Source organism: Zootoca vivipara, chromosome 13, assembly GCF_963506605.1.
Source record: "Zootoca vivipara chromosome 13, rZooViv1.1, whole genome shotgun sequence".
Classification (NCBI taxonomy): Eukaryota; Metazoa; Chordata; class Lepidosauria; order Squamata; family Lacertidae; genus Zootoca; species Zootoca vivipara.
The window spans coordinates 40,639,274-40,652,975 of record NC_083288.1 but is presented as its reverse complement, the minus strand read 5'-3'; the positions used below and the strand labels follow the sequence as shown (position 1 = coordinate 40,652,975).

General features: G+C 41.7%; 1 protein-coding gene across 1 annotated transcript; it reads left to right on the top strand.

The window, feature by feature from the left end:
- Positions 1 to 9,367: 9,367 nt before the first annotated feature.
- Positions 9,368 to 11,067, top strand: LOC118095549 (vomeronasal type-2 receptor 26-like). The gene is made up of 2 exons (XM_035136798.2): positions 9,368 to 9,446; positions 10,172 to 11,067. The coding sequence occupies exons 1-2, from the start codon at positions 9,368 to 9,370 to the stop codon at positions 11,065 to 11,067; spliced, it is 975 nt and encodes a 324-aa protein (XP_034992689.2).
- The last annotated feature ends 2,635 nt before the right edge of the window (positions 11,068 to 13,702 follow it).

Sequence of the window (13,702 nt, the reverse complement as noted above, 5' to 3'; positions counted from 1 at the left end):
CTGCGCCTTTTCCACTTGTTTTTGTAAATAAATCTTGAGTGGTTTCCATTCTTCTCCTGCTTTTTCTTCACTTAAACCTTTAGATATTCCAACTCTAATTGCTAAGTTCTGATAATTTATTAATTTGGTCAACCACTCTTCTTTATTTGGAACTTTTTTACTCTTCCAATTTTTAGCGATTAAGAGTCTACCCGCTGTTGTCGCGTGCATTAGCACGCATCTGTCCCTTGGTTTAATGTCTTCCTTCAACATGCTCAGGAGGAAGATTTCCGGCTCTTTTTTAAAGGAGTATCTAACTATTTTTTTTAATTCTTTATATATCTCGTCCCAGAACTTCTTAATTTCTTTGCAGCACCACCAAATATGTAGGAAAGTACCTACTTCTTCCTTGCACCTCCAACAAGTGTTACTGACCCCTCCGTACATCTTAGCTAATTTCGAGGGCGTGAGATGCCACCTAAATTGCATCTTGAGCACGTTTTCTTTTAAATCATAATTTGAAATATAATTTGAATCTCTAATCCATAAACTTTCCCAATTTTCAACCGTAATTGTTTTTCCCAAATCTTGTGCCCACTTTATCATAACAGCTTTGGTTAATTCATCTTTTGTGGCCCAATCCAACAATAATTCATACAAATTTCGAACAAATTTATTTTCCCCCTCCAATAATATTTTCCCGAATTTGGATATCTCTCTTTCGAAGCCAATTTTTTTATCTTCGCTGAATTTTTGATTTATTTGAAAGTATTGCAACCAGACATTGCAATACTTTTTGACTTCATTATATTCTTTCAATTTTAAATTTCCATTTTCTTCTTTTAATAAATCTTTATATGTCGGCCAATCTTTATCCATATTAACCCTTTTGACTGCTATTGCTTCTTTAGGTGACAACCACCATGGTACTTTTGGTTCCAAGACGCCCTGATGTTTTTTCCATGTTTTAATTAAGGATTTCCTCACAATGCTGTTCCAGAAGGTGCTGTGCTTCCCCGGTTTTTCTTTCATTAGGTAGTGGTGCCAACCAAACCCTATTCCAAATCCCTCTAAATCTAAAATTTCAGTATTTTTCAATTCAATCCAATCTTTTAACCATGACAGGGCCGCCGCATCGTGGTACAATTCAAGATCGGGTAAACTAAACCCCCCTCTCTCTTTTTTTTCAATTAGTAGTTTGTGTTTGATTCTTGGCTTCTTGTCATCCCAGATGAATTTCATTATGTCTTTCCTCCATAAATCAAAACAATTTGAACCTCCCAAGATCGGAATGCTTTGAAACAAAAAAATCATTTTTGGGAGGACACTCATTTTTATCACTGAGATCCTACCCATAAAAGAGATTTTTAGTTTTTTCCAAATTTCCAATTTATGTTTAATTTCCTTCCACTTTTTTTTCATAATTTTCTTGGTACAGGTCAATGTTTTTATTTGTCAATTGTATGCCCAAATACTTTATTTTCTTTCTAATTTCAATACCAGTTTTTTCTTGTAATTCTCTTTTATCTCTTTCTTCTAAATTTCTTACTAACAAACTACTTTTTTTGTAATTTAAATTGAACCCTGCTAATTTCCCAAATTCGTTTATTCTTTCTAATGCTCTTGGAACACTTTTTAATGGGTTTTCTGTCGTGATCATAACATCGTCAGCGAAGGCTCTGACTTTATATCTTGTGGTCCCTATCTTTATCCCTTCGATTTCCTTATCCTCTCTAATATTTTTAAGCAAAATCTCTAGTACTATCATCCATTTCAAAATCTCTAGTACCTTCATCCATTTCAAACACAGTTTTAGGAAGGCCTCCCAACTTTTCCTGCGTACATCATACTTTGTAAGTAAACAGAAAGATGCACTGCGCCAGAATTATTGAATAAAAAAAAATGAAGACTCATATGGATTTATGTTCTCAGTAAATCATGAAACCCTGGAACTGCATTTATGAGGAGAGCAAAGGACAACGTACCATTGAGAGATTTTGCTGGAAATTTATTCCAAGTTAAAATCTATTTTAATTTTAATTAAATTTTATTAAATTTTTGAATTTTATGTTTTTGCTCTTAATTCTGACTAGCCATGAGGTGTTAATGAGAATCAGAGTTCAGTTATAGTGATTTTGATTATTACAGGGCCGATAATCCCCAATACAGATTGCTCTTGGTTGAATTTCTGCCAGAGGGGAGATTACAGACGCTTCAGGTTACAGACTCCGCTAAACCAGAAATAGTACCTCGGTTTAAGAACTTTACTTCAGGCTGAGAACAGAAATTGTGCAGCAGCTGCAGCAGCAGTGGGAGGCCCCATTAGCTAAAGTGGTACCTCAGGTTAAGAACAGTTTCAGATTAAGAACGGACCTCCAGAACGAATTGAGTTCTTAACCCGAGGTACCACTGTGCTTTTGAAGATATAGTTTGTTCAGGTTTCTAGTTATCTGTACCCCTTGGTATCTGAATTTAGAGCAGCAGACTTTTATTTTTGTGCATTTGCAAAATAAGCTATGGCAAACTGTGGCTAGCTACGGTTAGCTCACTATCAACTACCGGTAGCTAGCTAACTAGATAGATGTGCTTGTTCTGGGACTTCAGAATCTTAGCAAAACAGATCACCCACCCTGTAATTTTTATAATTATTGATCAGCATCACTACTTCTAAATGTCACATGGGAAATCAGAGATGAAGGCACAACAGCATCGTCTATATAGGTGCCTATCAAATTACATGAATCCAGTTAGGGAGGTGGATGTGACGCACATACATAGTTCCATGCGGCCAGGTTTCCCTGTAACTACAGCCAAGACTGAAATTGTGACTACAGGCAAACATGATGGCTTCCAGTTGCAGTTCAGCACAAGAATGGTTAGCGCTCCACCTGTTTTTCCTGCTGTTGCTGCTGCGTTGTTCTTCTAGCAAGAGTTTGAACTCCTCCTTAATTCAAACCAATTCATACGGTCCTCTGGCAGACATGATCATTGGTGCATTTATATCCATTGCACAATTAGACTTAAGAATTGAGAAATTAATGGAGGAACCCCAATCCTCTTTATTCTCTGCAAAGTAAGTAGTTACTAATTTATTGGGAAATTTTCTACTGGGCCCACTGATCATTCTTGAGTTAATGAAATAAACAACTGCATCAGCTTCTCCTGTAAGCCTTCTAGGATACATTCAGACTTATGTCCCACCACTCGAGTTAGCAGAAATAAAGCCATTATCAGTTTCAGGCACCACATGTGGCTCATCAAATCCCTCTGCACCACAGTGTTAAAAATGTTTGGGGGAGTTGACGATAGGGTGGGATATTCATTCTTGTGAGAAGAATCTAGAAGTGCTTATTCCTAGTCCTTCCATTAAAATTCAGACTTGCTTGAAAGGCCACTCTACTCCCCTCCCCACAGTGCACTGGGGTATTTCTGTCTATGTATAAGGAGAGATGCTCTATGGCAGGTCTGCCACACTGAAGTGGATCTCCCTACAAATTGATATTCTTTTAGATGATACCCCAAAATTGACCTTTTTGTTCAGAATGCAGAAATGTACAGGTTACCACAATATTCCTCATCAACTGCCAAGTAAGTAGTTAATTATTTATTGAAAGGTTTTCTAACCCAGCTGAAGTTCTTAAGGTTCTTGAAACCCATGGAAGTTTCAACCCGTCCCTCTGCCAAAATTTACTTGCAAGTCAGCTGTGAACAGTTGCATGGGCCTCACTTCCCCCTAGCATGCACCGGCTTTTAACCTGACAGTGCAACCCTATGCATATCTACTCTTATGTAATCACCACTTGGTAGTGTTTACTCCCAGGTAAATGGCTGCAACCGGATTGCAGCATAAAACAGATTTGCATGAAAGCCAGTTCCATCGAGGACAATGGGATGTTTCCTCTCCAGTTCTTGGGATCAAGTACAGCTTTCATTAACACACGTTTACAGGTGAAACTCAGAAAATTAGAATATCGTCGAAAAGTGCATTTATTTCAGTAATGCAACTTAAAAGGTGAAACCAATATATGAGATAGATGCATGACATGCAAAGCAAGATATGTCAAGCCATTTATTTGTTATGATTGTAATTATTTGTCATTAGGCAGGTCAATTATAAATGGAATGGAATGTAATAGCGATGTTTATTTTTGTATTATTGTAACTGTTTGTTTTATTACTGTGGAATTTCCAAAAGAAAGCATTTGTAAAAGAAATATAACAAATAATAAGTTGCATTATTGAAATAATTGCACTTTTCGACGATATTCTAATTTTCCGAGTTTCACCTGTACATGCAAGGAAACTATTTCCAGTGGAAGCTTGTCTGATCACAAGTGTAATCCTGTACATGATTGCTGGGGAATCAAATCTCGTTGAATAAAAAGAAGAAGAAGAAGGTTTTGCTTCCAAAGTTTGTTTAAAAAAGAGAGGCATGCAGCAGCAGCAGGGCTACAGGTAGCGCTTTACATATGGCAGGAGAGCAGAGCTTAGCTGATTTCCACAAATGGATCCATCATCTTCCACAAGGACAAGTCTGAGCCTGGGTGACACAGACCTTGCATTTCCCAGGAACAATGTGCTCTTGTCAGGTGCTAATGGCTTGGGCATAAAAGGAGCCCTTTAAAACACCAACCATACAGAAAGCAGTGAGGGGAAATGGCATTAAAGAAAGCAAGGGAGAGAATGTGAAAGAACATCCCACTCCTACACTCTCATCTTTCTCTCTGTCTTAGGCTCAGATTCAAGGGACACTAAAAAAAGGCCTTGTGTCCCGCAGGTTAGACCACCCTTGTCTAATGTTTAGTTCTTCTCCGGGTTGAATTGGGAATACATTCCCATGAAAATTTCATGTTTCAGAAATGGAAGGAAGGTGGTGGACAATGAAACTAAACAAGGGGTAGGCATGGACACAGTTAAATGGGGACACTAATAGAGCCTGACTGAACTTGGCAGGTTAACAACTTCTGGTTCTGGGATTCCCATATCAAAACCCACCAACTCATTAATACCACAACAATGGATCACTTGGAACCCACCATTCACATACATCAAATCAGAACCTATTAGGAGACTGCTGTAGTTTCATTAGTTTAAATAAAATGTTCCTGTCCTATGGGTTGCAACATTCAAGGTACATAGATTCACAAATCAAAAAGCAAACTGAAACACAGTTGTTTCTCTTCCACCAGTGTTGCAGTCATTCTTTGTCTCATTGCAGAGTCCTCCCGAAAAACTACCAGCATGTTCTTGCCTTCATCTTTGCCATGCAAGAGGTCAACAAGAATGCCAAATTCTTATCCAACATCACACTGGGATCAACATTTTATGAGAATGCTTTCAATCCATTGCGAACTTGTCGGAACGCTCTTGCTGCTCTTTTCATGGGACAACAACAAAAAACCAATTACCACTGTAATGGGGAAGATAGGTTAATTGCCATTGTTGGAGGGCTCACCTCCCAAAACTCTATTCAGATGGCCAATATATTAAACACCTACAAGATTCCACAGGTATGTATGTAGATACAACTACAAGGGCAGACATACACAGGAAAACTCCAAAAGAACATCCAGGTTAGCTTTCAATCCCATTACATTATGTTTTATATACTTGCGTCCTACATTAGACTTGATATGCGTACAAGACAATGTTAAAGCCTCCTAGCTATGTGTTGCCTACACTGCCATCTCAATTAGCATTGGGATTTCAGCCGGGGCGGGGGGATAAACCCATAATATTAATAATCCAAGTTCTGATTCTTCCAAACCTGGCCATGCCACAAATCATGTAATTATAGGAGCATCCAGCTTCCTGTTTAGAAACTTCTCCTAGCCTGAGACTTAATAATGCCAGGGGTGTATATTTAGAAAAGTAAGACCAGGTGGTTAACCACCACAATACAGAAGTATGCTTTCTATGAACTAATAGGTGTTTTTTTGATTCCTGGAAATATAATTCCTGGACTTCCAGTGCTTCCTGCCTAAATGGAGGCAGCCCCCACGCAAGTGAAGATCATTTGCAGAGGAAAACAAGGATGATTTGAGAGTCATTGTCCTTTCAAGCTTCCTCCAGGGTCTGGGGGGAATGGGCTTCACTCACAGATCGTCTCAATAACTGTCTCTCACTCCGGAATGGAATCTGAAAGGCAGGAGATGCTGAGAGGAAAAGCACCCCACATTTCGGTAACCCCCCGATGCAGACATTAAGAGCAGAGGTTCTTCTGTATATTATGGGTTTTAACAACAGAAAATTAATAACAATTATATTATATACGATTCCTTTCCCTCTAGCTCAGCTATGGCTCCTTGGATCCAGCGCTGAGTGACAAAAGGCGCTTCCCTTCTTTCTTCCAAATGGTCCCAAATGAAGAAGCTCAGTATGATGGAATTGTGTGGCTACTCCAGAAGTTTGGGTGGAACTGGATTGGCCTCCTTGTTTCAGATGATGACAGTGGAGAAACCTTCCTTCGTACTCTCAGACCAAGGCTATTCCAGAATAATCTTTGCATTTCCTGGACCCTGGTGATCCCAATAGTAACAATATTTTTATCTGATGATCTTCTTAAACAAAACTTGAGCCCAATTGTGTTTGCTCTCACAGAGGAGCAAATGAATGTGATTCTTGTCTATGGAGACAGTCAGTCTCTAGAAGCTCTGAGACTGGTTTTAATCTCCTGTGAGGTTTACCAAACATACCCTCTGGAGAGGGTATGGATTATAACAGCTCAATGGGATTTCACTGCAGGGCTGGGTGGAGACGAATTCCCTTCAATATCCTTCAATGGCACCTTGACATTTACACTTCATTCAAATCCAGTTCCAGGGTTTCAAGAATTTCTACAGAACATAAATCCATGGCAGCCAAATCTTTATTTCATCCAGCAGTTCTGGGCCAGTGCATTCCTCTGTTCATTCCCAGATCACAATCTAATTGTGACAACTCAGGAACACTGCACTGGGGAGGAGAAGCTGGAGAAACTCACTGGACCTGTTTTTGAAATGGAAATGTCCAGCCAGAGCTACACCATCTACAATGCTGTCCATGCAGTAGCACATGCTCTCCATAGCATGTATTCATCAAGAGCCAAACAGAAAGTACTGGGTGAGAGACGGACGCAGTCAAAAGTTAAGCCCTGGCAGGTACTGTTAGCTACTTTCCTCAATGTTAGAAGCACAGGTGTTATTATTACTGGTTCATATGTTGCACAGCTGAGACTTGGCATGGAAGAGAGGCCTTGGGGATTATCCCTGGTGAGCTCTATCATTGGGTGGGAATTTATCTCTCATGCTTTGCAAGCTGCACATTCAAACTCTTGAAATTAATCCATCCCAGGATTCTCCAACTTGGGCTGCGCAAGAGGCAGGGGTGTCCTCTGTTATCAGAACTGGGTTGAAACCTCGGATGTATGCCCTGTAGCACTGTGGCAATTCAGAGTAGACCGTTCTGGGCTACAGAGACCAATGGTTTGACTCGGCAAAAGGCAGTTACAAATGGAGGAGGTTTTTTAATTACCCAGAATCTATGCCAAGTCGAAAAGCATTCCAAGTCATGTCTCTTATATTGTTACTAGAAAGGCTTACAGCTCAATGGCAGAGCATCTGCATTCTTTCAGAAGGTCCCATATTCAACCCCCAGCATCTCAAGATCATGCTGGGAAAGAGAGAGAGTATTGGCTTACAAGGTTTTTGGATTTTTTTCCTCTTGCAATCTAGCTCCACTCCTTCCTGAAGAACATCCACTTCAACAACAGTGCTGGGGAAGAAATCTCTTTTGATGAGAAGGGGCAGCAGGCAGGTGGCTATGATCTCCTCAACTTGGTCACATTTCCCAATGAGTCTTTCCAGAGAGTCCGAGTGGGGAGGGTGGACCCACAGGCACCCCCAGGAAAAGAGTTCACAGTGGATGGAAGTGCCATTGCATGGAATCCCAAGTTCAAGCAGGTGGGTGGGACTATATTATTTTATCTTGTTTTGTCTTGTTTTAATCATCATTTTTTATGAGAAGATCAAGGGATCCAGGAAAACAGAGATGGCTACAAAGGAGAAGTGTGAGGAGGCAAGCTCTGGTACTCACTGATGAAATACTATTTTTGTTACTTTGTTCAAATTTGTTGATCCAGAACTAGTTTGAAGCTGATTTGGAGCTCAGGTTAAAGAACAAGGTATTTCTGAGTAAGGAATTGGCAAGTATTTAAAACTCTTGAAAAGGGCCAGTTGTTCTCCAAAATGCCTTTTTGGGAACAATCTTTGTTTGAGACTCTGTCCCGCCATATGGAGCCCAGATTAGGAAAAAATCACCTACCACCTGAAGTGTGTGATCACTAATGTTGATGGATGGAGTGCAGGATGTTGGTCTCCATCAGGCTGATGGTGAGGCCAAACTCCATGCAGGCTTGGCCATAATGTTTGGGATGAAAGCATCCGAAATGCTCATCAACGCGCTGATGCACAGAATGCTGTGCTGTCATATACATGAGGCAATTGATGGATTGAGTTTATATACCACTCTATGCCCGGAAGTCTCAGAGCTGTTCAAAGAATAAAATCAACCTATAAAACAACAAACTACTTAATCAAAATGTAAAAAACTGAATAACCCACCCACCCTCCAAAAAACCCACAAAGATGTAAGATGTATTAGCAATGTAAGTAACACTACCTGCATTGTATATTTTAATCTGCAAGTTCAAGTACACTTGGTAAAAATTAATTCTTTTTTAAACTTTAAAAGAGAGTGTCTTGCATAGTTTTTATGAAAGGAAAGGGGGAACTTATTAACGGGTCAAACGACCAAGGCTATCTTCCGCGTAACTCTGTACTGTAAATGGGAACGAGAGTTTAAGTCCCATAAAATGGTTGGTGAAAACGTCCTTGGAGAGCATTGTCAAGGTTGTGTATTCTGCAGAGAACATACAAAATATGTATAGCAACCGTATTAAATATCTTTCATCACCAACAACAAGAAATTGCCTCTTCTTTGTCTCACACATGATGGTTTTTCATTCCCTACTCCTGCACACCTAAGAAGGAGAAGAAGCATCTGCTGCTGGCTCCTTATTTCAGCTCTCCTCTCCCTACAGAAGGGAATCAGCCTTGGGTTATGAGGAATCAATCTATCAGGAAGGAGAAGGTTGGCAGGAGCTTCTCTTTGCCATTCAGGCATCTGCTGGGCTGGCCAAATGGTCCGGGGACAGCAGAAAGCATCTTTGTCAGGGACCCTGATGCTTGCCCAGGAAGCAAATGCTTGACAGCCATCCTCTAATTTCAGTCCTGTGAAAAGTAGACATAGATGACAATAAGATTAATTCCATTCAGAATCTCCTGCGTGTCATTACCATTAGGTGCTGCCCATTTCCACCTGTGTTGAGAGCTGTCACCCTGGACAGAGTATGTTTGCCCAGCAGGGAAAGCAAATGTGTTGCTATGACTGTGTTCAGTGCCCTAAAGGGAGGATTTCAGTCCAGAAGGGTAAGTGAAGGAACCCAAGTCAACTGGAATTCCCATCTTCCTATCCTACTTAGATATCCATGTCTTAATCTTATTATGTCTGCTTATCTTCTGCCATGGATCCCAAGCATTTACGTTACTGATAAATATTTTACTTTCCTCTCCCTCCCCTTTGGACAGACGCTCAAGAATATATTGTGTGAAATAAAGTTAATGGGATTAAACACCACTGAAATCAGGATGACATCCATCTTGGTAGAAATGGTTAGGATTGCAATCTGTAGATATCCCTCTCTTGCCATTGAACCTGCAACCAACAAATTTTCATCTTCATTTATTTACAAGTAGTGAATTATCTCCTCTATTGTATCCACACAGTTCCAATCCTTAGGAACAGTTATTTCTTGTCAAATATAGATTTGACAAGCTCCATTATGGAAAGTGTAAAAAAGAAACACTTGGGCTACAAGCCTTGAAATACAATGATATGGGGTTGGATGCAGAGATAGACATTGGTTAAGGGAAAAAGACTGAAATCAATCAGTATAGTGCAACCATGAGAAATAAATATTAATAGAATGATTAGTAAAGCTGAGATGCTCAGAGAGGAACCACCACTTAGTTGAAAAATTAGGCTTTGGTTCATCAACTCAGTAATATGTTTCGTGTACAGCATAATAGACAGTACCAATAATATTAATAAGTATCACTTCAGGAAATGCTAAAACCATGCTTTTCACTTTCAGATGTAGATCAATGTGAGAAATGCCCAGATGATCACTACCCAAATGCCTTTCAGGACCAATGTATTCCGAAAAAAATAAGCTACCTATCCTATGAGGAGCCCTTGGGGGCAATTCTGGCTTCCTTAACTCTCCTGCTTTCTCTGGTCACACTTGTTGTGATGGGGACCTTTGGTCTGCACTGGAACACTCCCATTGTCAAAGCCAACAACTGGGGAATCACCTGCACCTTGCTCTCTTCTCTGCTTCTCTGCTTTCTCTGCTCCTTCTTATTCATTGGCAGGCCTACAAAGGTGACCTGTGTCTTGAGGCAAACCGTCTTTGGCATCATCTTCTCCATTGCTGTGGCTTGTGTGTTAGCCAAAACCCTCACTGTGGTTTTGGCATTCATGGTGACCAAGCCTGGAAACAGCCTGAGGAAATGGCTTGGGAAGAGGCTGGCAGGATCCCTTATCATCTTCTGCTCTCTCATTCAAGCTGGCATCTGTCTTGGGTGGCTGGTATCCTCTCCCCCATTCCCAGAGTTTGACCTGCACTCCCAGGATGGGAAAATCATAGTGCAGTGCAATGAAGGCTCAGACGTCATGTTCCACATGATTCTTGGCTACATGGGTCTTTTGGCCATTGTGAGCTTCTCTGTGGCTTTCTTTGCCAGGAAGTTGCCTGATACTTTCAATGAAGCCAAGTTGATTACCTTCAGCATGCTGGTCTTCTGCAGTGTTTGGCTGTCCTTTGTCCCCACTTATCTGAGCACCAAAGGGAAAAACATGGTGGCTGTGGAGATCTTCTCCATCTTGGCCTCTACTGGTGGTTTATTGGGTTGCATCTTCCTCCCCAAAATCTACATCATTTTACTTAGGCCTGAGATGAACAGTAAAGAGAGGTTAGTAAGGAAGTAGGTGTGGTGTAGTCAGGGGGGGAGAGGGGGGGAGGATAAGCAGTGTCTCATTCCCTTGATCCTCTCCTGATTGCATAGAGTCCAAGAAACCTCTAATGCAACATTTGAACATGTGGGTTCTGTGATTGTACTAATATTTCAGATTTGCAGTACAGTTAGGTCCCTTGTTGTGTGCTGTTAAGAGCTCTCTGGCATGTTAGAGAGGGAATTTTTTGGAAGAGTTGGCACAATGAGGATTGCTCCAAGCACATTAAAAATTGATTTGATTTGCTTCTGCCCTCATCCAGCTTTAAACAAATAATCCCCCATAGAAATATTGAGGCTAGAATAAATCAGACACTTAGCTTTGCAAATAAGTGAAGATTTTACTCACAGTAAACAAGATTTTACTCAAGTACACAAATGCCCATCCATTGGAAGTAAAAATGAAGATCAACAAAAGTTTCCAATGATTTTAAAATGGGGAAAATTCATTTCCTCACAAATGGAATCACACAGTCCTTGTGTTAGCTTTTCATTCACATGGCTTTTCTTCAGCTGGGAACAATAGCTTGGCTAACAGCTTCTTCCAGTAAGGCAGATGGAGGGGGGGAGGATGCAAAGGCCTAAACTCTGAAATAGTTTGAAACTTGAGGACCAGCAAAACTTAGGCTTACTTGAATGAAATTCATTAGATTGACCACACACACACACAAACACACATGTTGCTTAACATCTACATGAAACCACTGAGCAGGTTCATCAGGAGTAAAATTGTCAGCAATATATTGATGACAAATAGTTCTAATTTTCCTTTACATTTGCAGGTGTGGCTGTAGATGTCTTGGACCAATGTGCTGCCTCACTAGTAGACTTTCACTCCATTGAATGACTAGATTACATGGCATCATTCTTATTTCATTCAGTTCTTATGTAAGTCTTAGTATATGTAAGAAATGCTTGGAAATTAAACAAAGGGCCTGCTGGTTTCTCTTTAAGGTTTCCAGACTCAAAAGAGAGCAGGGCAATTAAAGGCACAGAAGTCCTGTCCTCTATTGAGTCTGGCAACCCTACCTGCCCTATAGGTTACGGCCCTATAACCTCTCTAATAACAATTTTTTAAAAAGTTTGTTACTTTATTTGCATATATGGATATTAGTAGCTTTGTATCCCACTGATTTCTCCATGGAATTCAAAGTGGTGGTTTGCTGCCAATATTATCCTCATGTCAATCCTTTGACGCAGGTTTGACTGAGAAGCAGAGAGCTGGAAAAAGCAACAGCAACCCTGGACTTGTTTGCTAGCTGTGTACCACCTACTGAAGCTGGGCTGGGAGGGGATGAACCCCCTTCGCTTCCCCTCCCTTCCCTTTATTTCAGCTGAACTTCCCTCAAGATCTACATATTGCAGGATTGGCTCTTACCGGTGCGGTGTGGCTGGCCACTTCCGGGTCGGAAAAGTGCCAGAAATAGCTCGCGCACATGCACAAGCATCATTTCTGGCACACTTCTAGGTCGGAGGAGGCCCATGCGCATCCGCATAAGCCAGGCATCCCCAAACTGCGGCCCTCCAGATGTTTTGGCCTACAACTCCCATGATCCCTAGCTAACAAGACCAGTGGTCGGGGAAGATGGGAATTGTAGTCCAAAACATCTGGAGGGCCGAAGTTTGGGGATGCTTTGCATAAGCTGTTTCTGTCGCTTTTCTGACCTGGAAGTGTGCCAGAAATAGCGTGTGCACATGCGCATAGGCGTGCTCTCGCACGCACTCCCCCAACCTCCGGCCCGCCACGCGTTCGGCACTGCGGGCACTGGCCCAAAGCCGGGTAAGTTTTGGACTTCCGGTCTGGCGCCATTAGCGCTCGGCACGGGTTTCTCGGTCTCTGAGAACCCTGGCCCTACCGAGGAAGGGGTGAGCCGCCTGGGCGACGCGGCCACCCAGAACCCCCCCCCCCCGATTTGGCTTTCGGGGGTCGGGAGATCCAGCGGTGCTCCTTAAGTCCTGGCTGATGCCCGGTAAGCTCGAGGTTGGAGCCCCGAGAGCAGCCAGTCCGGGACGGAGCCTTGGATCCATTCGCTACCTCAGCGGAGTGAAGCCCTAAGCCGTCGCTTCAGAGCACCAGATACCTTCAAATTAAGAATTGGATCGTGAGTAATCAATATTTCTTTAAAATTTGGACTGAATTTGGACTTGGGAGGGGAATTTAAAAGTTAACAGAGGTCGTTGCCCCCCCTTACCGAGGAAGTAAGAAGCAATTGACGAACCTGCAGCCTTAGCGCTGGAACTTTGCTAAAAGGAAAAAAATGAATGCCTCCCCGGGGTAGCGGAGCCAAGGGGAGGTGAAGAACTTATCGTGTGGATTTCCACAAAATTTGGACTGACTTTTAATGAGCTCTCCGGTAGCCCGGTGACGGGAACCTGGAGGCACTGGCCAACTCAGCTTTGATTCCGTCTCTGACACAACAGCCTATTCGCCATATTGTAACCTGAGAAGACAAAGGATATAGATAGACAAAACAATTCGACAAGATGTGGGAGAGTGAGCTACAAAGTGTCTGGGGAAAAATTCAAGAAGTATCGATGGGAGTAAAGGAGTACCGAAGACTTACAAAGTTACTGATTGAGCCCGTGCACCAACTCTATCCAACTGTCAGTTT

Coding starts and splice junctions, on each gene's coding strand:
- LOC118095549 (XM_035136798.2), top strand. CDS start 9,368: ATGTTTGCCCAGCAGGGAAAGCAAATGTGTTGCTATGACTGTGTTCAG. Junction 9,447..10,171: donor GAGGATTTCAGTCCAGAAGG/GTAAGTGAAGGA, acceptor TTTCACTTTCAG/ATGTAGATCAATGTGAGAAA.